Genomic DNA, 21,033 nt, shown 5'->3' with positions numbered 1-21,033 from the left:
GTCATTATTTATTTATGATGGGGGGATGTTTTTTATTTTGGCTTAGGGTAGGGGCATACACATTTAAATGGTTGTATTTTTTATTGTCTGCCTTTAAAAACATTTTTTGAAAAGAAAACATGTCTTGCAAACCTGTATAGGGCATGTTTTCTTTAATATATCTATCAAAGTCAAAAACTGTAAAAACACAAATTATAGGAGTTTCACATTTTTGTAGGTCCGTGAACATATGTGCAACAAATGCCTGTCAAAACATAAATAACAAAAAAATAACCAAGTATCCACATCTAGCCCTAAAATGCTGTTATTTGGAAAGAGGTTCATGCATTTTCCACCAGCACAGGGGGAGGCTCAAGGAAAAATATTTGTAGACTTGGGGTGGGTAAAAAAAAATGTACAAAAAACGAAGACACACCCTAGCCACCCCTGTCCTCTAAAAAGTTAAGAACAGCTCCTTATTAGATATAGTTAAAAAAATAGTTTTTTTATCTCCAGGATTTTGTATTCAGGTTTTTACTTATAACCCTATGAAATGTGGGGCGACATCACTTTCCATGTGCTGCTTTCAGGTGCCATTCACAAGTATTTAAACCTTTAAACCCTGAGCATAGGCTATTGGTTTCATTTCTTTCAGAAACATGGGGGAAAGGCAGCGAGCAACTTGATATAAATGTTTCACAAATTGTAAGAAATTTATAGAATTAGACATTTATTTTAAAAAAAGCTAAAATGTCAAGGGAAAAAGAGAAAAAAGCTAGGGGAAAACTACAATTAGCGTAATTATATGTTTAAAATTATGTAACAAGAGGATTACATGATTATGCATTTTATATACTCTGTTTTTATGCATATTTTATCAATAATGTCAGCAGGTTATATTTTATTTATTTAGTTTTTATGTTATGCATTCTGTGTACTAAATTTTTATCCTTATTTCATCTTACATTTACTAGTATCATCAAGTGGATTTATCCATTTGAAGATGCATTCTGTGTATTCTATTATGATTTTATTTTATTTTTACGTGCAGCTTTTATTATGCCTTTTTGTCTATTAGTTATGATGTGAAGCACTTGGTGCATTTAATTTCTTTCTTGCAAAGCACACTGGGCTGCAATTCTTGAATGACAGGTGCTATACAAATAAAGTTTATTATTATTATGAGCATTTTTTTAAACTTGCATGTCTTTTTTATACAAATTTTCAGGTAATTTCTTGTACTTTTTTCAGTTTTGTTCTTGCTTTTTTTTTTGATAATTTCTTCTTTCGTTGCTCATCGCCTTCTTCCACAGTTTTTGAAAGAAGAGGCCGATTTTTTTAAGGTTTCAAAGGGTTAACTTCCAAACACCAGGGGGAACATTTTGAAAATCTATCAACGATTTTACTGCAGAGGGAGCATTGTGCATTTTTCGCCATTTGGGCGGCTCAAGGACAAACAGGTAAAGAACAGTCCCTCATAAACCATAGTCCAAAAAAATCTTATTTGTGCTTTGAATATATGCCGAATTAAAGAGTTGCTCCAATTTTATAAAAATATCGACTCATGGGAATGTTAAATGAATTTAAAACCGCTTCACGCTGGATTTGCCGTTGTTTGACTGACTTTGTTGGGGTAATCTGGGAAAGTGGTTTATTTCGGGATTTGGCAGGAGGGAGTGGGCGTGGACGAAGACTGCTGCGTGGGTTTCCCGGATGGAGTAACGCCGCCATCTTTCCTCCAGTGCTACCGGTGGTTCTTCAGTTCAGCGGAGCGACGGTGCCGTTGCTGATCCACCACCAGGAATCGCCGAGCAGCCGATAATCCTCCCTTTCCACTGGGACGCCACGAGCAGCCCCACCACCATGGCGGATAGAGAGAACTTAGTATACCAGGCAAAACTTGCCGAACAAGCGGAGAGATACGACGGTAAGTGTCCGCATTAACAACGGTCATCGCAGAAAGCCCGGTCCCTCTCCCCCGCCCTGCCTCCCTGCGCAGGGGGGCTCGGAGACGCAGGTAAAGCAGTTCACATGGATTTGTTGGGTGAGAGACAAAATGGCGGAGATTTCGTCAAACCGAATGAATAACCGAATGCTTTAATCGATAGTTTTTGACTCGCAAAGGAGAAACGCGTTTGGTTGTCGGAAAAGCGCGTTTAGTCGTAACTGGTTAACGTTAGCTCGCGTTAGCCGCCGAGCTAAGCTAGTCCCCCTACTAGCGTTAGTTAGCTAGCTAAATTGCTAACTAGCTAGCTAGCCTTTCTTCAGCCCTGACACGCGTCACGCCAAACTCCATTCAGAAATACGATGTGGCAAACGTACACACCCTAGCAAACATGACTTTGGGTTTGTGATTTTGGAGGATCAGCTAGCAGAGTCTGGATCAATCCGATACAAGGAGCAGTGGACAAATACATCCGATAATTGTGCCAGAGTTCATGCTAACGAACCGCCCCCACCGGGTGTTTTTGGAGATAGTTGCAGCCTGACAAAGCAGTTGTAGTCATAATGTGATTTAACTTATGCGTATCGTGTTGGCTGCAAGTCGAATTTAAGAGAAACATTACTTCGTAACAACTTGTTGTTATGTACACTACTTATTGCTATTACTAAATTACTAATACTAATTTCTGTGTACTCAGGGACTGTTCATTACTTAAGACGGTGGGAGGGAGTGGTGCGAAAAGGGGGAGGCATGTCAAATATATTTTTAAGCTCCGGGGAGGATCTTATTTTGTATTCTGGCGTAGGTGAGGGTAATTAAAATTTTAATGCTTATGTTTTGTATTTGCTTTCTAAGGAAAAATCTTTCAAATGTGTAGACATCATGATTTCTTTAGATAATTAAATCACCTATCAAAGTCCAAATCTGTTAAAACAGAAATCATCATTAGATTTTCGAAGGTCCATTGACACATCAGTTGCCTCTGTTAAAAAAACTTGATATTTCATCAAAATCATTGTATTCTGTCTCATTACAAGTTTTTTTTTAAAAAATAAAACCGTTTGCACCAGCTAATCAGTGTGCACTACAAGAGTTAAGAAAAAAAAAAAACAAGGCCGTTGCACCCAGATCAAAGGGACTCTTATAGCCTCTGGAAATGTGGCTTGAAATAGTAAGAATGCATATATTATATCAAAGTTGAGTGTCTCATTAAGTATCTACAAAAATAAGGGGGAAATTAAATGTTCCCATCAATTAGAAAACTAAGTTCAAAACAGCTCCTTTTGAGAATAATAGCATTTCTGCAGACTGTGTGGGCGTGGCAGATCACATTTTGATTGACACCTCCTTAAAACCACCCTTTGTCAACAGTCTTTTGACACAGTCCTGACTCTGAACTTTAAAATTATCAAAATAATACATTTCAATCTGTCACAAGGTGATCAGTTTACAAAATGTCTTATTATTTATATTACCTTAGCATACAGCTAGCATAACTTAGCACGAGCTGAGATGCACCCATTTGTTATAAATACTATGAATGCAGTGATAAATAATGGTGCTGTAGAGTAAGCTAACGCTAGTGCCAAATTAGTAATTCATTATTATTTTCTTTCCTTCCCATTACTCACCGGTGTTGATCTGTGTAACGTTGGTAAAAGCCAGGTAACATGTACAAACACTGTGTGCAGCACATATAATGTTACGTTAGTTTAAAACTCACCAGAATGACATTGCCACATTTGGTAACATTACATCTACTGAGGGTACTGAGGGATTTCAATTTGGCATGTTAAATTAGTATCAACTGACACATTTGAATTTTTGATTGGTTTTATCCATATCATGTGATATGGATTGGCGAGAATCTCGCTCAAATCAACCCAGCTTCAGGAAACTGAAAACACTATAATGACAGTATTTCGAATTTGGATTGAGGCTAAAGTGTGGTGATTTTTTAAATGCTTTTTATTATGCATATAAGACCCTAAATTGCATATTAAGAAAGTTTTTTGGTGATTTGGCCTTAAATTGGTGTCTTCATTTGGAGTTGGTTGTAAGTCATATTTAACAGTATTTTCTAGCCAGACTTTTAAAGTCTGAATTTGTGTTGTGGCAGAAAAAGTCACGTAGATGAAGTGGACAGGACTTAAAACATTAAAAGTCTGAAATGTGAAGTTAGTTTTGTGTTGGTTGTAATTAACTTCAGTGAGGCCAGCGCTCACTGTCATGCAGCTGTATGGTGGTGTGGGTTAATTTATTGAGAGGTGTAGCACCAATAGTGAACAGAAGAAGGAGGAGAAGAGAGTGTTGCTACTATGTGATTTGTGGTTGAAAAAACAATTTCAGCCATGGGTTCACATAGATGTATCTTTTCTTTGCCATTATGTGATTGGAAGTCTGTCTGTAAATTTACCATAATGTTATGCAGTGAATGCTGCCATAGCCGATGATCAGCATGCTCTTCCTTGGCTCTGTAGTAAGTTAAATTATCTTTTCTATGAGCAGTATAGAAGTACTAGAATTTTGTGTCTGTAAAATAGAAAAAAAACATTGAATGAAATCAGACACCACACCCTGAAAAAAACCTTTTTCGGAAAAGCAGAGAGTGAATGCTTGTTGCATTAGCTGCTGATGTGAGCTGCTGTTTGATTCTTGTCACAGACTTTCTGGTCTGACTTCTGGGATAGACGATGGTCGATCAGTGGTCAATATATGCATTTTTACAATATTTTGAATGATCAGAATTGAGAAGTTGGGCGAATAAAGCAGGAATGTGCACAGCTGCTCGCCGCAGCATATCTTTTCTTGACCAACATGGCCCTGCAAGACACTGACCACGTTGCGTTGCATCAGTTTATGCCCATAGCACACACACCACACATGTATACAAGTAGGTTACTGGAGGTCAATATCTGTCAGATTTAATATCGGAGTGATCTGTGCACATTTTCTCTGTTTATATTTTTGCACTGCAATGTACCGAAATGATTAAAAGATTTAATTATAATTCTGTCAGTCAGCTACAATTGACTATTTCTTTTAACACTAACAGTCAGTAAGCTGCCTGTGTAATGTAGGTAGTTAGCTCGTCTGCCCCCATTATCGGAGAAAACATAACTTTTGTCAGCTTTAGAGAGGGCTCTGCTCCGCCTGAGAGTCTGTCCAACATTATCCACAGTGACTGCTTTCCATTTGCTGCAGCCTCTCCCCATTCATTTTGATGTATAGCAGCACTGGCAGTTTAAAAAAAAGTTGTGTGAATTGTCAGGTGTGTGTTGTTTAACTGTCCGTCTCGGACTTTAGTTGTCACAGCTTCACCTGTCTTACAGAAATGTCCCCACCACAGGAAAAAAATTCTCCAAAGCAGCTGGACTATTCTTATTTTTGTCATTGTTATTGATCATAAACCCCCAGTATGGTCCTGTTGTGCTATAAAGCCATAAAACTCTTACACCTAATGCCCACTAGATGTGGCTGCATTGTGTTGAAGCTGTGCTGCAGCTGCTTTTCGATGTGTCAGTGTCCAACCAGATGTGTCAGGCTGTGCTCTGCTTTGCACCTGGTCTACTTTTAAATGTTTTTCATCACTCATGTGTCTTGGCAATGAAGAAACATTTATAATTAGTTTTATGGGTCAATGATAAACAAACACTGTGCTATTTTTAAAGGTGTTTCTATTTCCTGGATTGCAGAGAGAGAACATGTTGTTTGAATTTGTCTCTTTTTGATGTTTTGAGTGGACATTGGCACCACAGTGATGCAGCTGAAAAGTAACTCACTTATCAGTGGGTACAGTGCCATCCACATTTGTGTGTGCATTTTCAGTTTACACAAAAAAAAGCTGAGTTATAATGACAGCTATTAAGAAAAGTCATAATATCTCAGTCAAATGTTGATGCTTGGCTGATGTGGACACGTTTTGATAAATAGAAAATAAAGATGAGAAGAGAAGTTTTTTTCAGTTAGTTGACATTGCAGTACACTTTCTACATCCTTGAATGTAGAAAAAGGACCAAAGTCTTGCTTAAAAAATAAGGATAAAGTGATAAGCTGGAGATCTTTGTTGCATTAAATGTCTATTTTTAATTCCCTAAAGTGGAAATATTGCAGGTTGTTCATGCATCAAAGGGGACAAATTTAATCCTTAAAATAACACAATTGCCATCTTAGCTTTGCAACACTTAAATAATTGTTTCACTGTTACTGGTGCTGAATTAATATACAGTGAGAAATTGAAGAGGACTGCTTTTTATTGCATAGACTACATGTTGTTGTTTTTTAATCAACGTTTTCAGTCTCGTTCTGTGGTGTCTGCAGGAGTATGTTGTCCAAAGAAGGCCTAATGAAGGCCGGTTTGTCAGCTAGTAGGTCGAGCAGTGATTGTGATGGGTTCAATAGATCTGTGGAGCTTGTAATGCTGCGAAAATGCTTTTAAAAGGCACAGAGAGGTCATTGAGTGTATTTGAGTGCAGGCTGGGCTGGAGGGTAAAGTGATCAAAGCAGCATAGTGCTCCTCCTGGCTTGAAACCATCGAGTATCGGGTTTCGCCAGCATGCTGCGTAGAACCCTGCTATTGGCTTCAGCAGATAACACCCTGTCTGTGAAGTTAAAAGCCGAGCGATTGGCACACTGCTCTTACCTCCAGGGTAGCATGGAAGGCGTGACTTTTCTGCAGCTTGAGTCACAGTTTTATTTGAACCACTATATTCTTGTTTCAGCAGCGTACCGCACATGATGCTACTTCATGAGATATCATGTTGCATTTTCACATTCAGCATAGTAGTATAATGTTTCATATGTTCTCAGGTTTATCTAGAAATGTCATAAAATATATTACCAACAATTGCAGTTTTGATGTTTATTTTCCCCTCTGTGCCTCTTGAGTGGCTCCTTGTTATTTGGTTGAAGAGGCCCCATGTTGTGTTTGTATTTTATTAATCCCCAGGGAAACAGCTTGTTGTGCTAATTAGTAGCTCATTCAGAGTGAAGTGTCAGATTGTTTTCAGTGCCATTTCACCCCCGGATTCTGTATTCATTTTTTCACACATCCTACTGAATCACCTTGAGGATGTGAGATGTAGAAGTGCAGGAAAGACATCACATTATTCTAGCTCAGCCCTCTGCTTCGTTGTCCTGGCTCCATTCCCCGTATCCCATCATAGGTGTCCATAGGTGGTGAATCTCTGCATTCGAAGAGTTTATACCTGGGCAGTGTCCCAGGCACTCCATTAATGAAACACTGAGGATGACAGAAACCTTTCAAGGCTCTACACTTTGGTTTTAACTCTTTGTTAATAGAAGGAGGATGTGCTTATTTTCAATTAAGAAAATTGAGTTATGTGCCCCAAAATGCCAATATTTATAATGGAGGAGAGGGTTTTTAATCCTCTCCCAAATTACAAAACATGTTTTCACATTTACCTTTAAGTGGTATTCAGCCATGCAGATAGTTTTTTGGTCTTATTTGCTGCGTTTGAGGTTAATGCCTTGGAAGAGCTCTACAATGCAATAGATATTAATGAATATTTTTTTCTTTTGATGCTGAAAACACAAAAAAATACGTTAAAGATTCAATGGGAACATTTCTTTCCAGACACAATGTTCCTGTAACTCTGGGTGATCCAGAGTACACTGTCAGCAGTTTTAATCGGGGCTATTTATTCAGTAGAAAGAAGCTTCAATGAAAAAATGTCAACTAATATAAATGCAAATACCCAAAAAACAGAAATTCAGCATTTAAAAAAAAATGTATTCATTGTTTCATTTAAAATCTAATCAGTTGCAGTAAACCAAAACAATAGAAAATATGTCCAACAATTAGTTACTCAAATGTGTGTAGTTAAAAGTTACATTGTTCGTGCATAAGTATCCCTTAAAGGTGCCCTATGGAGTTTTACTTTTATATAACCAAAGGTGTTTTCCTTCAGTATTACTCTCCAAAAACACTATGTTGAAGTTTATCTAATCCATTGAGTGCATTTCTCATAAGCAAAGCTGATGTTTTAAGTATTTTAAATCCAGCATTGTTTACATCCGTGTTCTCGAGTCTGCAGTCTGCTTCTTCACCATCTTTGTTGGAGCATTACTGCACATCTAGGCACATTAGCTAACCTGCAGATCAATCAAATAGTGTTTGAGAAGTAAGCAGGAACCCTCCACAAACCTGTTTAAATTAGCATATTTAAGAATTAATACCAACATCTTTATCATAATGGAACCAGTCCATGTTTCAGCCTAAGCAGATGCAAAGTAGATAAAAGGCTTCATCAAGCCGTCTTGTATCTGCTCTCTGCTGGGGCTCAGTAGGATCCAAAGGTAGTTAAAAAGGTACATAAGGTCAAAGGTGGAGAATGGTGTCACCTGTCAGAGGCCTCAGTCGATTTATGACAGCACAGACCCACTGCATGGCCTAATGTTTGGTCAAAACACCATTTGACACTAGCACTGGGCTGCCATAGGAATGCCCAGCCAACGTTTGGCAAATTTCACCATATTTATTAATACATTTGCAATATAATAGATCTGTAATAAACAAAAAAAAAAAGCTAATAATATTGGACATACCACAGACTCAGTAACTATTGAACTAACTTGACCAGACAAACTCCTAAATGTGAAATCTAAATAAAGTCTAGAAAATGCCATCTTGTTTTCCTGTGATGAAATAGTGTGTTTATGGAGGGGAGAAAACCCCTCAGAGTAGGCACATTTATTTACTGTTGGTGTAGAGGGACTTGAGAAGCCCACGCCTCATGTCATTTGTGTCTGTGTCTTTCAGAAATGGTAGAGTCGATGAAGAAAGTGGCCAGCATGGACGTGGAGCTGACGGTGGAGGAGAGGAACCTGCTGTCTGTAGCATATAAGAATGTGATCGGTGCCAGAAGAGCTTCCTGGAGGATAATCAGCAGCCTGGAACAGAAAGAAGAAAACAAAGGCGGAGAGGACAAACTAAAGATGATCCGCGAATACAGGAAAACGGTGAGTATCACTGTCCTGAACGTACATTTGCCAGCTGGTTACTCTCAGTTGTAAGCTTTGTGAGATTGTATCGTTTGAAGTTTTCTGAGCTTTAAAGTTTTGATCATGAAAATTGTGATGTCTATGCAACATTTTGATAAGGGTCGGCCGATATTGTTTTTTAAGATACTGATTAGTAGCACTGAATAAGACTGATAACCAATATTTGGAGCCGATATGCATTTACAGTTAAAATGACAATATTTCTGTTGAAATTTAAAATTTGGAATATAACAAACTCCAACACAGAACTTTGTTTAAATGCCTTTAGCAAATGTTTAATCAAAACTAAAACTTTAAACATCATATATAATAATTTCACAGCAACTGTTTTTATAAAGTCAAGTGAAAATTTATAATAAACATAAAAAATAGCTCCCTGTGGTTTTGCAGAGTAAAACTTCTCATGCTGACAGTTTCTTTGCATGTATTGCAGACTGCCACCCCTGGTGTTGGCTGAGTGTGATACTCGCACCTTTTCATTTATTCATTTTATTAGTGATCACTGAAATAAAATGTTGATATAGACAAGACCCCTCATTTTGACATGTTTCTTAAATTGAAGACATTCATAAGTAATTTAAAGCCAAACAGTTAAAAACTTGAAAACCTTGACAGGCAGCAGTCCATTTTCTGCCCATTTTGCGCTTGCCAGGCAGAAGTATTGGTGAAACCAATCACACCGCACAGCTGCAGTCTCTCTGTGCTGATGTCTGCAATTTATTCCAATAAAGCATTAACAGTCCCCTGTGAATTTTGCTGCAACACACTGACTTAGTTTCAATTAGCTGCTGGTGGGAAACGGGAGCAAAAGTTTTCATTGTTATCTCTGTTGTATTCACAGATTCTCTTCAAATAATTCATAGAGCAAATTTCTCTAACGCTCACAAAGTCCTGAATGGGACTAAATAATGAAAATACAAACTCTTAAGTAGAACTTAATGTTGCCGCCTACCTTTTCTTATGTCATGGAGATAAGTGTAGTTGGTGCACTCTCAGATAATCTAATTACCATATCTAGAAGGCAAGTTGCCAGAGATGCTTCACCCTTTTGGCAGGGCTCTTTAAGCTCTCCTTCACTGACCTCTCCACTCTGAGAGGAAATGTTGAGATTTCACAGTCCAGTAACACTTGTCTGAGTGAAATAATGAGGTAGGCTGCAGCCATGAATCAACTTGAAATCACTTTTTTTTTCCTTTTTCATTTCTGCTGCAAAGCAACTCCCTGTCACTGGCGGCACCACTGAGTGCAGTGCAGCACAGTAACCGTCCACTCATTTAATGAGGGGGGATACATTTTTATATGACTTAATGTACGGTGATGGATTTTACCCAAACTCCACTGTGTGAGAATTGTGTTTTTGTCACTTTACTCAAACCACACATTGATGATATCGCTGAGAATTTCATCTGAATACATGTGTTATGTTCTTTATTTCAAGATCTGTTTGATATGTGAGTTTTTGCATTAAATAGCAGAACTCTGATACAGGGGGAATTCATGAGGACCACTGACTGTTAATATTTCACTGTCACTGAGCCTCTTGGCCTTTATATTGTATTTCTTCAATTGTCTACTCTGTTTTGCAAGTTCTCTTCAATTCTGCCAGTATATATAAAATTCAGACTCATCTAAAATGCCATCCACGCATTGATACTGGAAATGCATTATACTGACTGAAATGGCAGTCTAATATTTTCTGTATTTAAATAGCTGAACAAGTGTACCTTTCTTAACTGCTCATTTAGAGGTGAAAACAAAGGAGTTACCAACTACATTACTTACAAAACTCACTCGCCGCTAACTTGTACCAGCAAAGGCAGTATCCAGAGGAAGAGCTGTTTTATTTACAAGGACACGCTGCCATATAGTGATGTTAAAAATGTCAGATTTAGATGTCTGACATTGACCCTGAAACAGAGTCACACTGTCCGCTTTACTCTGACAAATGCTTCCACGGGGACTGGCCCAAAAGCTGCCCTGTGTATCTCTGTGTTGTTTTTGTGGCAGAAGACAGACTTCTGTACTCTGTACTGGAAATGCAAAACGAAGAATTATTGATGCTTTTTAAATGAGTTGCTGCAATTCGCAACTTACAGACATAAATTAATTTTCAGTTTTGAAATATCAAATCTGAGCTTATTTTGCATTGAAACTTATATTAATTGCATTAGCTTTGTGTAGCTGAATTTCCACTGTTAATAATCAAAGTACATTTTGTTACGCTTTTGTGTGACCACACACACCATTGACAGCAGTGTTTCTGTGTGTTTTTGTTTTGGTCTGCAGGTCGAGAAAGAGCTGAAATCAATCTGCAATGATATTCTGGATGTACTGGACAAGCACCTCATCTTAGCTGCAACCACGGGAGAATCTAAGGTTTTCTACTACAAAATGTATGTTATCTTATAAATGTGTGTGTATTTCTGTTTATTTTACCAATTTACACATTAAGGTTAGGCACACTTGAAGTTTCATTGAGCGAAGGAATCAGGCAAAGAAGTGATATAATTTTTTTCCTGTTTTACTCTCTAGTAGCACTAACATTACTAAAGCAAACAAACGCTGAACATGAACACGATTTTCTAGGTTATTTCCCTGAATATACAAAAGGAGAATCAGAACACCGATTGCTGCACACATCTGTTTCACAGTAATGTTTGCATACTTTAATGGTCCAGGGTGCAGGATTTAGGGGGATGTATTGGCAGAAATGGAATATAATATCCATAGTACGGCTGGGTGAAAAATCTATTTTATTGATTAATTAGAACTTGTGGTTTAGGACATTTTTTAGAATAAAAATCTATATTGTCTCTTTAACTTCCTCCACCGCTGTCTTTGGGCTTCAACTGCAAAACTGCAATATGCAATACTGACTTAAAGCCAGATATCTTTCAGTTTGTCTTTGTTCATTTATTGCTAAAATCAAAGCAAAACTTTTTTAAACTAATAGTTTGTTTTTCAAAAAAAAACAACAAATTGCATTAAAATTAAAAATCTATTTGGTGTGAAAAAATGAAAAATTATTTAAAAATATTTTTAGGCCATATGGCCCAGCCCTAATCCATAAGTATGCCCTGATTAGTTTATAATCACATGAAACTAAGAATCATTTTGTTTTTGTTACCTCAGAATGAACCGTTTGTATTTGCATACAGAGCGGGTCCTCTTCCACAGAGTTCACCATGTTGTTTCTACGTTAGCCCAAAACACACGTACCAAACGCTGACGCTAGACAGGGCCTTTCCCGTTTCTCCAGATTCTGTAGTTCTCCTCCCTCGGCACGCATTAGAAGTAGATGCTTTTAAATCCTACACACTTGTCCTTAATTCTTGTTTTTGTTTGAAGTCCGGCTGTTAGACATTAACCAAAAAGCATAGTTGTTGTGTTTTTTGTCATTGCATTACTGTTTTTAATTAGCTGTTGTGTAGTCATGTCTTGTGTGTACATTTATACCAAAGTATTTTATTGAATGTCAAAAATGTCTTGTTCAGTTTTAATCACAAAATGCACTTACACCTATATTTGTCAATAATCTTATTTAGAGTGACACAGAGTCCCTTTTTCAAATATTCCACAAAATGATCCGTGAAAATTAGGTTTGGTGGCTGACGGAGGAATGCAAGCAGGCACCTTTTCTTCCTTACCTTTAAGCAGGCCCAGCAGAGTTTAGATGCATTTAGAGGCTCATTGTCCTTTTGGAAAATATAATTAAATATAATAAAAAGAATATTAAAGACATTTTCAATAAATAAATTAATGGTTGTACTCAACTTTAGAACAGATTAAACATTATCACATAAGAATATTTTACCCACCATTTTCTTTGCACTGCACTTCTTTTAGGATGTTCGTAGGATGATTTATTTCTCTCGGCTCAGTATGATTATGATGTTGGCTGTAGATGTTGATATGTCTCTTAAGTTTTACATATAGGACTGCGCGTTCATGTTGCCTCAGTTGAAAATAGAAATGGGTTGAGAAAACAATACTAAATAATGTCAGAAAAAGATTCAAATATATTAAGGCTTCATTTTTGAAAGTTGAAAACTCAGCATTAATAATTATTGGAAAACAAACAATGCTTTATTATGGAACTCAGTATTAAACAATGTAAATATTTAATAGGCTTGTTCAGCATTACAGGTGTGTCTGTTGCAAGAGTTCATGCTCCAAACTGCACTGCACAAATGTGCCGGACTGTTAGACGTTTGTTTGTGTCTTTAATGCGACTTTAGTGATCTCTGCTCTGGAACCTGTTGTTATAATATGGGTTTGTAATGCACGTGTGTGTAAGCAGATATGCGTCTGACTGTGTTTTTCCCTCTGCTTAGGAAGGGAGATTACCACAGGTACCTGGCAGAGTTTGCCACAGGCAACGACAGGAAGGAGGCAGCAGAGAACAGTTTGGTTGCGTACAAAGCTGCTAGCGACATCGCCTTGATCGAACTCGCTCCAACGCACCCCATTCGTCTGGGACTGGCCCTTAACTTTTCAGTTTTCTATTATGAAATCCTCAACTCGCCTGACCGTGCTTGCAAGTAAGTGATTGTTTTGTATTGTCTGTTTAACTGTTATTTTCAATTTAAAATGTTTAGATTTTTCTCTAGCTTAATTACCTATGTTATAGAGCATGTTTTAATATCTATTAAAAGGTGTCATTCTAGTATTTTTGGACATTAAAAGTGTTAGGGCATTAGAGAAAACCCTAAATCCAGGCACACGTCGTGTATGGCTTAAAACTAAGATTTAAAGGGCGAAGAAATTGTGTCACACTTACCTGACAAACTTGTCATGATTGCACTGCATCCTCGGGCCTTTTTTTCTGCCGAACCTTTTGGCCTGTTGTAGCATTATTGTTTTGGTTTTATGGCCCACACATTCACAGTCAGAAACACCAAAAATAAAATTTAAAAAAGCTCTTGATAAAGCATATTCATTTTCTTGCTCATATTGACAAGACAAAGTAATTCAGTGGAAGGTGGACACAGTAAAGCTTCTCTAAAGCAAACAAATAAGACATATTGTATTTATTAGCCAGTCAGAAACTTGACGTTTGAGTGTTTTTCTGTCCTGTAGATGCCAAAACTCCATCTATCCAGTAATTGAGTAAATTAAATCCACATTACAACAAATTGTCTTCCCTTCTGCTGTGGCTCAAAATCCCACATATTGAGTCCCCGCTGTCAGACACTGTTGGTTATTCTCAGAAACATAGCACTTTGCAAACAGTAGATTGTGAATTTCCATAAATGCAATTAAATTCACCAGTTTACTGTTATGTGTGTGTTTGTAACGGTGTTGTCCTGCATCTTCTCTGCTGACAGGTTGGCAAAGGACGCATTTGACAACGCCATTGCAGAACTGGATACGCTGAGCGAGGAAAGCTATAAGGACTCAACACTTATCATGCAGTTGCTACGTGACAACTTGACACTATGGACCTCAGACGTTCAGGGAGATGGTGAGTGAGCCGTTTTGTTCGTCTCGCGGTACTAGCTATAGATTCATGAATATGCGGCATCGACGAGTATTATCTCTGAGTTACTTTTTGGGTGATACTAGTGATGCTTTTGTCCGTACTAGTACCATCAGCTCTTGCTTTTTAACAAATCTCCCAACTGTCTTTTGGCTGCGTCTTCTGAGAGACTTTTGTTTAGGTTTAGGCTGATACCATATCCAGAAAACTGTCAAAAACTGCCGAACCTCTTTTTCTCTAACCTTTACCCTCATTACATTGGCTTGTCTGAAATCAGACGCCCTCTCCCTCGTTTCTGTGTCAGGCTCAGTACTCACACGCTGCTCTAACTTCTCATCTCTTGGTTCTTCTCTAGATTCTTAAGGACAGCCCTCTTCCTTCACTCTTCCATTATAGAAGTGTATTTTGTAAGTCATTCCTCCTGGCCGTCTTTGGCTTTTCCACCTCCAGCTCTCTGTCTCACAGCCCCGACATCCCTCACTAACTTGCTCACATTTACAAAGTCCAGCTTTCTTGAATGTTTTGAGGTGAGAGGTGATGATAGCCTCTTCATCCCTGTTTGTCCACAGCTCTGAAGGATTACGGAGCTACAATACCTTTTAGTGTGTTCTTTTCGTTTTTCACCTGCTGTCCACCTTTTTCTGAAGTGTAACTTGAGAGCTGTGTGTGCGCGTGTGTGTTGTAGTGTCTCAGGGTGTCCGCAAGTCAGAAAAGCTCTAAGCCATGCAAGGTTGCGTGGAAGTCCTGATTTCACTTTCTGCTAGCTGCTGCTCCAGTTTGGTATCAGGGTAGAAAACAAAACAAATCACACATGCTCAAGCAGAAAGTCCTTTATCAAGAAAATTAAATTTTATTATTAAACTCTGTTGATTCACCTCAAATGTAAAAAAACTGGTCTTTTTGGTTTCATGAGATTTTGTGGGTGAGAAAATATGTCGTAATATACGGCCCACAGTATATTAACATATACTGTGTTGTTGTGCAGCACTTTGATGTGTAAGATGTGACTGTTGGTCTTTGTGGTAGACTATTTTCCCACCTCTCTTCCACTGTGATTGGATGGCGGGTAAAGAGTGACTGAGCGTTTTACCCAAAGTTGAACATTTTAAAGCAGAATAAAAAACGCAAAAACGCAGCACTCAGTGCAAAATCGACACTTGATGCCTTGTTTTGTAAAAAAAAAAAAACCCAAAACAAACAGTGCTGACCTCAGCAGAAAAAATATTTTCTTTTCGATGAGTTGAGGCGAAGCCGTCTCTGCAGCTGCACTCGTCTCTGTTTCCTCGTGTTGTTGGTCTTTCATGTTGGCCGGTGTTCTTCTTCCTCTTCGTGTGGAAAATAATGGCCGACCAGGACACTTGCAGGCGCACATGCTACCCCATCAGGTCCACAATTTTGGCATCAACTTGGCACCAAAGAATCGGTTCTTGTGACATAAACCTAAACTTGGTGAAATGTCAAGGACAGATTCAAATCCGGATTAAAACAGAAGCCAATGTGAACGGGTTTTGCAGAGTGCTGTGTCTAATGTGTTTTTGCACAAAATATCAGTCTGTAATGTTGGTGGTAATGGTTTTGGGGTACTGGGGAAATGATGTTTGGTAAAGGCCATTAATAACAGAAGTACTATATATAATGAATGCATAAAATGCCCCCCCCCCCCCCCCCCCCAAAAAAATAGTCTTTAAATGTATGATTTTTATATATGAGAAATTTTTAGCTTAAAGCCATAGGCTTCTAAAAAACAGGAAAACATAAGCAAACACATCAGCTTATTTTTCTACCACATGGGGAATAAAGTCGTGATTCTTTAACTATAGACTGAAATAACTTGCGGACACCCTTCGGCTCCACCATTGCATGTCAGTATGACTGAACACAGCCCACAGGGGCGTTAAAGCAGATCCTGCCTGAATGAGGCAGAGTTTGGAAACCTGTGAATACAGCTTATTGAAGTGTGATATAACAGATAAACTGTAGAAACCGCATGAGAGGCTGCTGCTCCATCTCCTGTGGCTTTCTCACATCCCAGTTAGCTATGGCGCTAATGAGCACTGTTACGGTTTCTATTTTAATCATGATGGATTCTTGAGCCTTTGTTATTTGTGCCTCTTAATTCTTCATTACACGGATGGCTGTGCTGTCTCTATGGTAACCTTTCTAAGCAACCAGTTGCACAGGTTCACAAGGCATTTTACCCCCTTAGTGCATCTGATCATGGCTTGTTTTGAAGACACTGTGAACTAATTCTTGCTCACTAAACTGCATGTGGACGTAATTAGTGGTAAACATTAGAGTATAACTCAAAATGTTGTTTTTCTGCATGATTGACTGACTTATCCACTGATCAACACATTTTTGATCTGGTCCCAATCATTTCGAAAAAGAAAGACCGTATTTCGTTAATTTTAACTCACCAGAATTTCATTTCACCTCTTTTAAATACACATAAATCATTAAATAACAACACAGATTTTTTTTCTCATATTGCTCTCCTTTACTCTCTCTGAGTAAAGGAACTGCATAGGGTTGGTTTGTGCCAAACCACAGTACATTAGCTGGAAGAGATGGTAATATCTGGTTAATGTTTGAAGTGTTTGAATGTTTGAGTATAAATACTTCATAGCAATGATGACATTTTATTTTGGCAGTAGATCAAGACTAGGGATGGGTATCGAGAAGCAGTATTAATTGGTACCGGTACATGACTGTGTCAGTATTAAGTACCGAGGTTCAAAGACAAACGGTGCTACAAACTGTGTTTGTGATACAAACTGCATAATTAACTCTAACCTGACTGTAACTGTAATAGCTGGAAACCTGCTCATCTTTTCTTTATCTGTATCTGATAGAAATCTTAAGGATTTTAGACGTCTCTTCAGTTGGTCAGATAAACAAGAAACTTTAAAATGTCATACTGGGCTTTAGTAATATTGTAATTGTGAAAAATCTGAACCCTATTTTATATGGCAAACAATCAATAAAGAATGGCAGATTAATTGCTAATAAAAATAATTCTTAGCTGTTGACTGATTTTTAAGTAGTCAAATTCAGCATTTATGATAAATATTGCTTATTGTCCCTTTTAAAAATAAATCTAATTTGAAACCTAAAAAAGTATAAAGTTAAGTCAAAGCAGAAATGATCTCTGAAAGTTTTAATTGACGACTAAAACAGACTGAGTCCAAACTTGAGATTCTGTTGTATTATTGGAAAAGTATTTTCTCACTTTAGAACGATGGGTCATGATATAAGGAACCAAAGGTCATGATATGTCGGGCTCTGCCGCTTCAAATGTTACCGTGCTTTCTACCCAACTGTTGCAAGTCCCTGTTTATTTATTATTCATTTATCCCTGTAACTCAGAAACTTAAATATGATTAACTGAAGTAAAAAGTCATTGTGTAGCATGTGGAAATAACGAATAATAATATTAATAACAAAAAAATAGTTGTACAACATGTTAGAAAAAAAGGTCATAGTGTAGTGTGACAAAAAAGTTATAATATAACACGGCAAAAAATCTGTACAATATGTTGAAAAATGTCAGTATAATATATTGGGGAACAAAATTAAAAAGTCATAGTATAGCATGGCAATAAAAAAAATAAATAGTTCAACTATATGTCAAAAAAGTCAGTACGATATATTGAAAAAACCTTTTAAAAAGTTATATTATATATTATAGTAAAAGTCATTGTGTAGTATGTTTAACAAATGTCACTGTATTGCATGTAGAAAAAAGGAGCAAAAAAAATCATAGTATCATATTTCAAAAAAAGTCAGCACAACATTTTTAAAAAAGTATGTGGAAAAAAGTGGCATGCTGGGAAAAAATGGAATAGCATATTTAAAAAACAGAAACCCAAAATTTATTGTTTATTATGTTCATAGAAATCAAAGTATAGGATGGTAAAAAAGGTCAGGGTAGCATGTGGAGAAAAAAAAACAAAAAACAAAAACATGATAGTATTCCAAAAAAACCAAAGTACAATATGTCCAAAACAAGTCATGGTATAGTAAGTCAAAAAAGTAAAATATAGTATGTCATAAAAAATTATGTATAAATATTAAATATAGTATTGGAAAAATAAGTTGTAGTATAATATGTTGAAAAAACGTCATAGTATAATAATAATAATAATAATAATAATAATAATAATAATAGCTTTATTTATATAGCACCTTTAAAAACAGAGTTTACAAAGTGCTTTGACAAACAAGGCAAAACAGAAGTGAGCAGAGTTTCACGCATAAGTAACAGGACAAAAACAGCCAAAAAGTAATTCTGAACTAAAGCCAGACAAATTAGAGAAACGATCACAAAACAGAAATAACAGCAGCAACCCATCCCAGCATGAATAAATGCTGTTTGAAGAGTTTTTGCAGTAAACACAGAAATAATAGTACTTGTAATAGCCTTAGACATAGGCAGAATAAAAATAAATAAATTACATCATAAACATAAATAGATAAATAAATAGGTGAATTAAATTAACCAATTAAAAAAGAATTAAAATAATATAAAATAAAATAGAATCAGAATAAAAATTAAAATCAAAATAGACGACATCACATAAAAGCAAGTCTATAAAAAAGGTTTTAAGAAGTGATTTAAAAAAGTAAAGTATATTGAAACAGTTTAAAAAGGTCGTAGTATAATATATTGACAAAAATGTCATAGTATAGAATGTTGACAAAACTAGGGGGGGGGAAAGTATAGTATAGTAGTATAATATGTCGAAAAAAGTCATAGTATAGTATGACAGAAAAACTGAAAAAAAATCATGGTATCAAGGTCATGGTATAGGAAGTTGTAAAAAATCCCAGTATACTGTGTTGGAAAAAAAAGTCACAGTATAGTATGTTTAAAAAAAAATGAGGATAGTATGTAATTTTTTTTTTTTTTAAAAAGTCAGAGTATAGTATGTTAAAAAAGAATAAAAAGGTCATGGTAGAGTGTGTCGAAAAAACTTAAAAAAAGTCAAATCAAGTATGTAGAAATACTAATAAAAGTAATGTAAAAAAAAAAAGTAATGTAAATGTAAAAATAAATTAATGTAAAAAAAATGATGTAAGTCATAGTTGAGTATTTCCCAAAAAGTCATGGTATAGTGTGTAGGAAAAACTGAAAAAAATAAGTCAGTATAATATTTTTTTTAAAAAAGTCACTGCATAGCAAAGAAAAAAACAGTATAGTATTTCGAGAAAAAGTTATAGTACAGTGTGTCAAACAAAAAGTCACAGTATAGTATGTCAAAAAAAAAAGAAAAAAAGGTTGTAGTATATTATATTGTAAAAGTCAAAAGTATAGTAGTTGAAAATTATCGGAAAATAAAGCCATACTGTATTATGTCAAAAAAGAATAATAAAAAGGCCATGGTATAATGTGTGGGAAAAACTGGAAAAAGTCAGTCGAATGAAGTATGTAGACATACTAATAAAAGTATGTTTTAAAAAAAGTAATAATAGTAAATAATAATAATAATAAAAGTAAATGTAAAAATAAAAAGGTATGTAAGTCATAGTTGAGTATTTCCCAAAAAAGTCATGATATAGTGTGTAAGAAAAACTGAAAAAAAAAGTCAGTATAATATTTTTAAAAAAGAGTCATAGTATAGCATGTAGGAAAAAAGTCAGCGTATAGTATTTCAAGAAAAAGTTTTAGTATAGTATGTCTAACAAAAAGTCACAGTATAGTATGTCAAAAATATTGCAAAAAGGTTGTAGTATATTACGTCGAAAAAGTCAAAGTAGTTGAAAAAAAATTGGAAAATAAAGTCATATCATAATATCTTGGAAAAAAGGGCACAGTATACTATGTCAAATAAAAGGAAAATCGGTCATAGTATAATATGTTGTTAAAAAAAATCATAGTGCTAAAAATGTCATAATATACCATCACAGAAAAAAATAACTAATAGTAAAGTGTACCATAAAAAATGTATACTCATATAGTACGTGGAAAAAATATGAATCCATGCGTTTGACCGCAGAAATACAAAATGCTCTCCGTCATCACACACAGCAGAGCTGAGCGTCTGCTGGCTCATCTGCAGCCGCATTTAGCTGCCGTTTGACAATGTTTCGTGGCCTGTTTAGAGATTACATTGATTTATATTTCTCTGATTATCTCAGGTGAAGAACAGAACAAAGAAGCACTGCAAGATGCGGAGGAAGAGACCCAGTGAGACTGAACAATACAAGACAAACCCTCTTCTTCCTCCTCCTCCTCCTCCTCCTCCCTCGTTTCTCTCCTCCCAGCACTAGCTTCTGTCCCCGGCCACAATTTTCAACTGGGTTTATACTGCAGCCCACACTCTTTCTACCTTTCCCTCCATTTGTACCATCTGTCTCACCCTTTCTCCTCATATGCATGTCATGTCCCGGTCCCGCCCAGGGCCCGCTCGGGTCTCCGTTTCCACTTCCCAGGAGTTTTACCTTATTTTTTTAATGACTCATTTTGCAAGCCTGTACCCTTTAAAGATCATGTCCTCTTTTACGGTTTTTATTTTGCTTTACTTTGCTCTATCATCTGTTGCCAAGTACGCTTGCCTGTATTTGTAACACACGTGCAAGAGTTTATTTAAAGACAATATTTTGCTGT

General features: G+C 36.5%; 1 protein-coding gene across 2 annotated transcripts; it reads left to right on the top strand.

Moving 5' to 3' along the window:
• Positions 1-1,683: 1,683 nt before the first annotated feature.
• LOC121952304 (14-3-3 protein epsilon) lies at positions 1,684-20,713 on the top strand. 2 transcript variants are annotated; one of them, XM_042498886.1, is made up of 7 exons: positions 1,684-1,906; positions 8,706-8,905; positions 11,234-11,340; positions 13,282-13,488; positions 14,275-14,411; positions 14,782-14,833; positions 20,565-20,713. In XM_042498886.1, exons 1-6 carry the CDS (start codon positions 1,843-1,845, stop codon positions 14,787-14,789), a joined length of 723 nt encoding a protein of 240 aa, XP_042354820.1. In that variant the 5' UTR covers positions 1,684-1,842; the 3' UTR covers positions 14,790-14,833; positions 20,565-20,713. The 2 variants fall into 2 exon arrangements, with proteins under 2 accessions (XP_042354820.1, XP_042354819.1); XM_042498885.1 differs by lacking the exon at positions 14,782-14,833 and having other exon boundaries at positions 1,694-1,906.
• Positions 20,714-21,033: the final 320 nt, after the last annotated feature.

This window comes from Plectropomus leopardus, chromosome 13 (assembly GCF_008729295.1).
Source record: "Plectropomus leopardus isolate mb chromosome 13, YSFRI_Pleo_2.0, whole genome shotgun sequence".
Classification (NCBI taxonomy): domain Eukaryota; kingdom Metazoa; phylum Chordata; class Actinopteri; order Perciformes; family Serranidae; genus Plectropomus; species Plectropomus leopardus.
The sequence above is the reverse complement of the archived record's forward strand: the minus strand, read 5'-3'. Positions and strand labels throughout refer to the sequence as shown.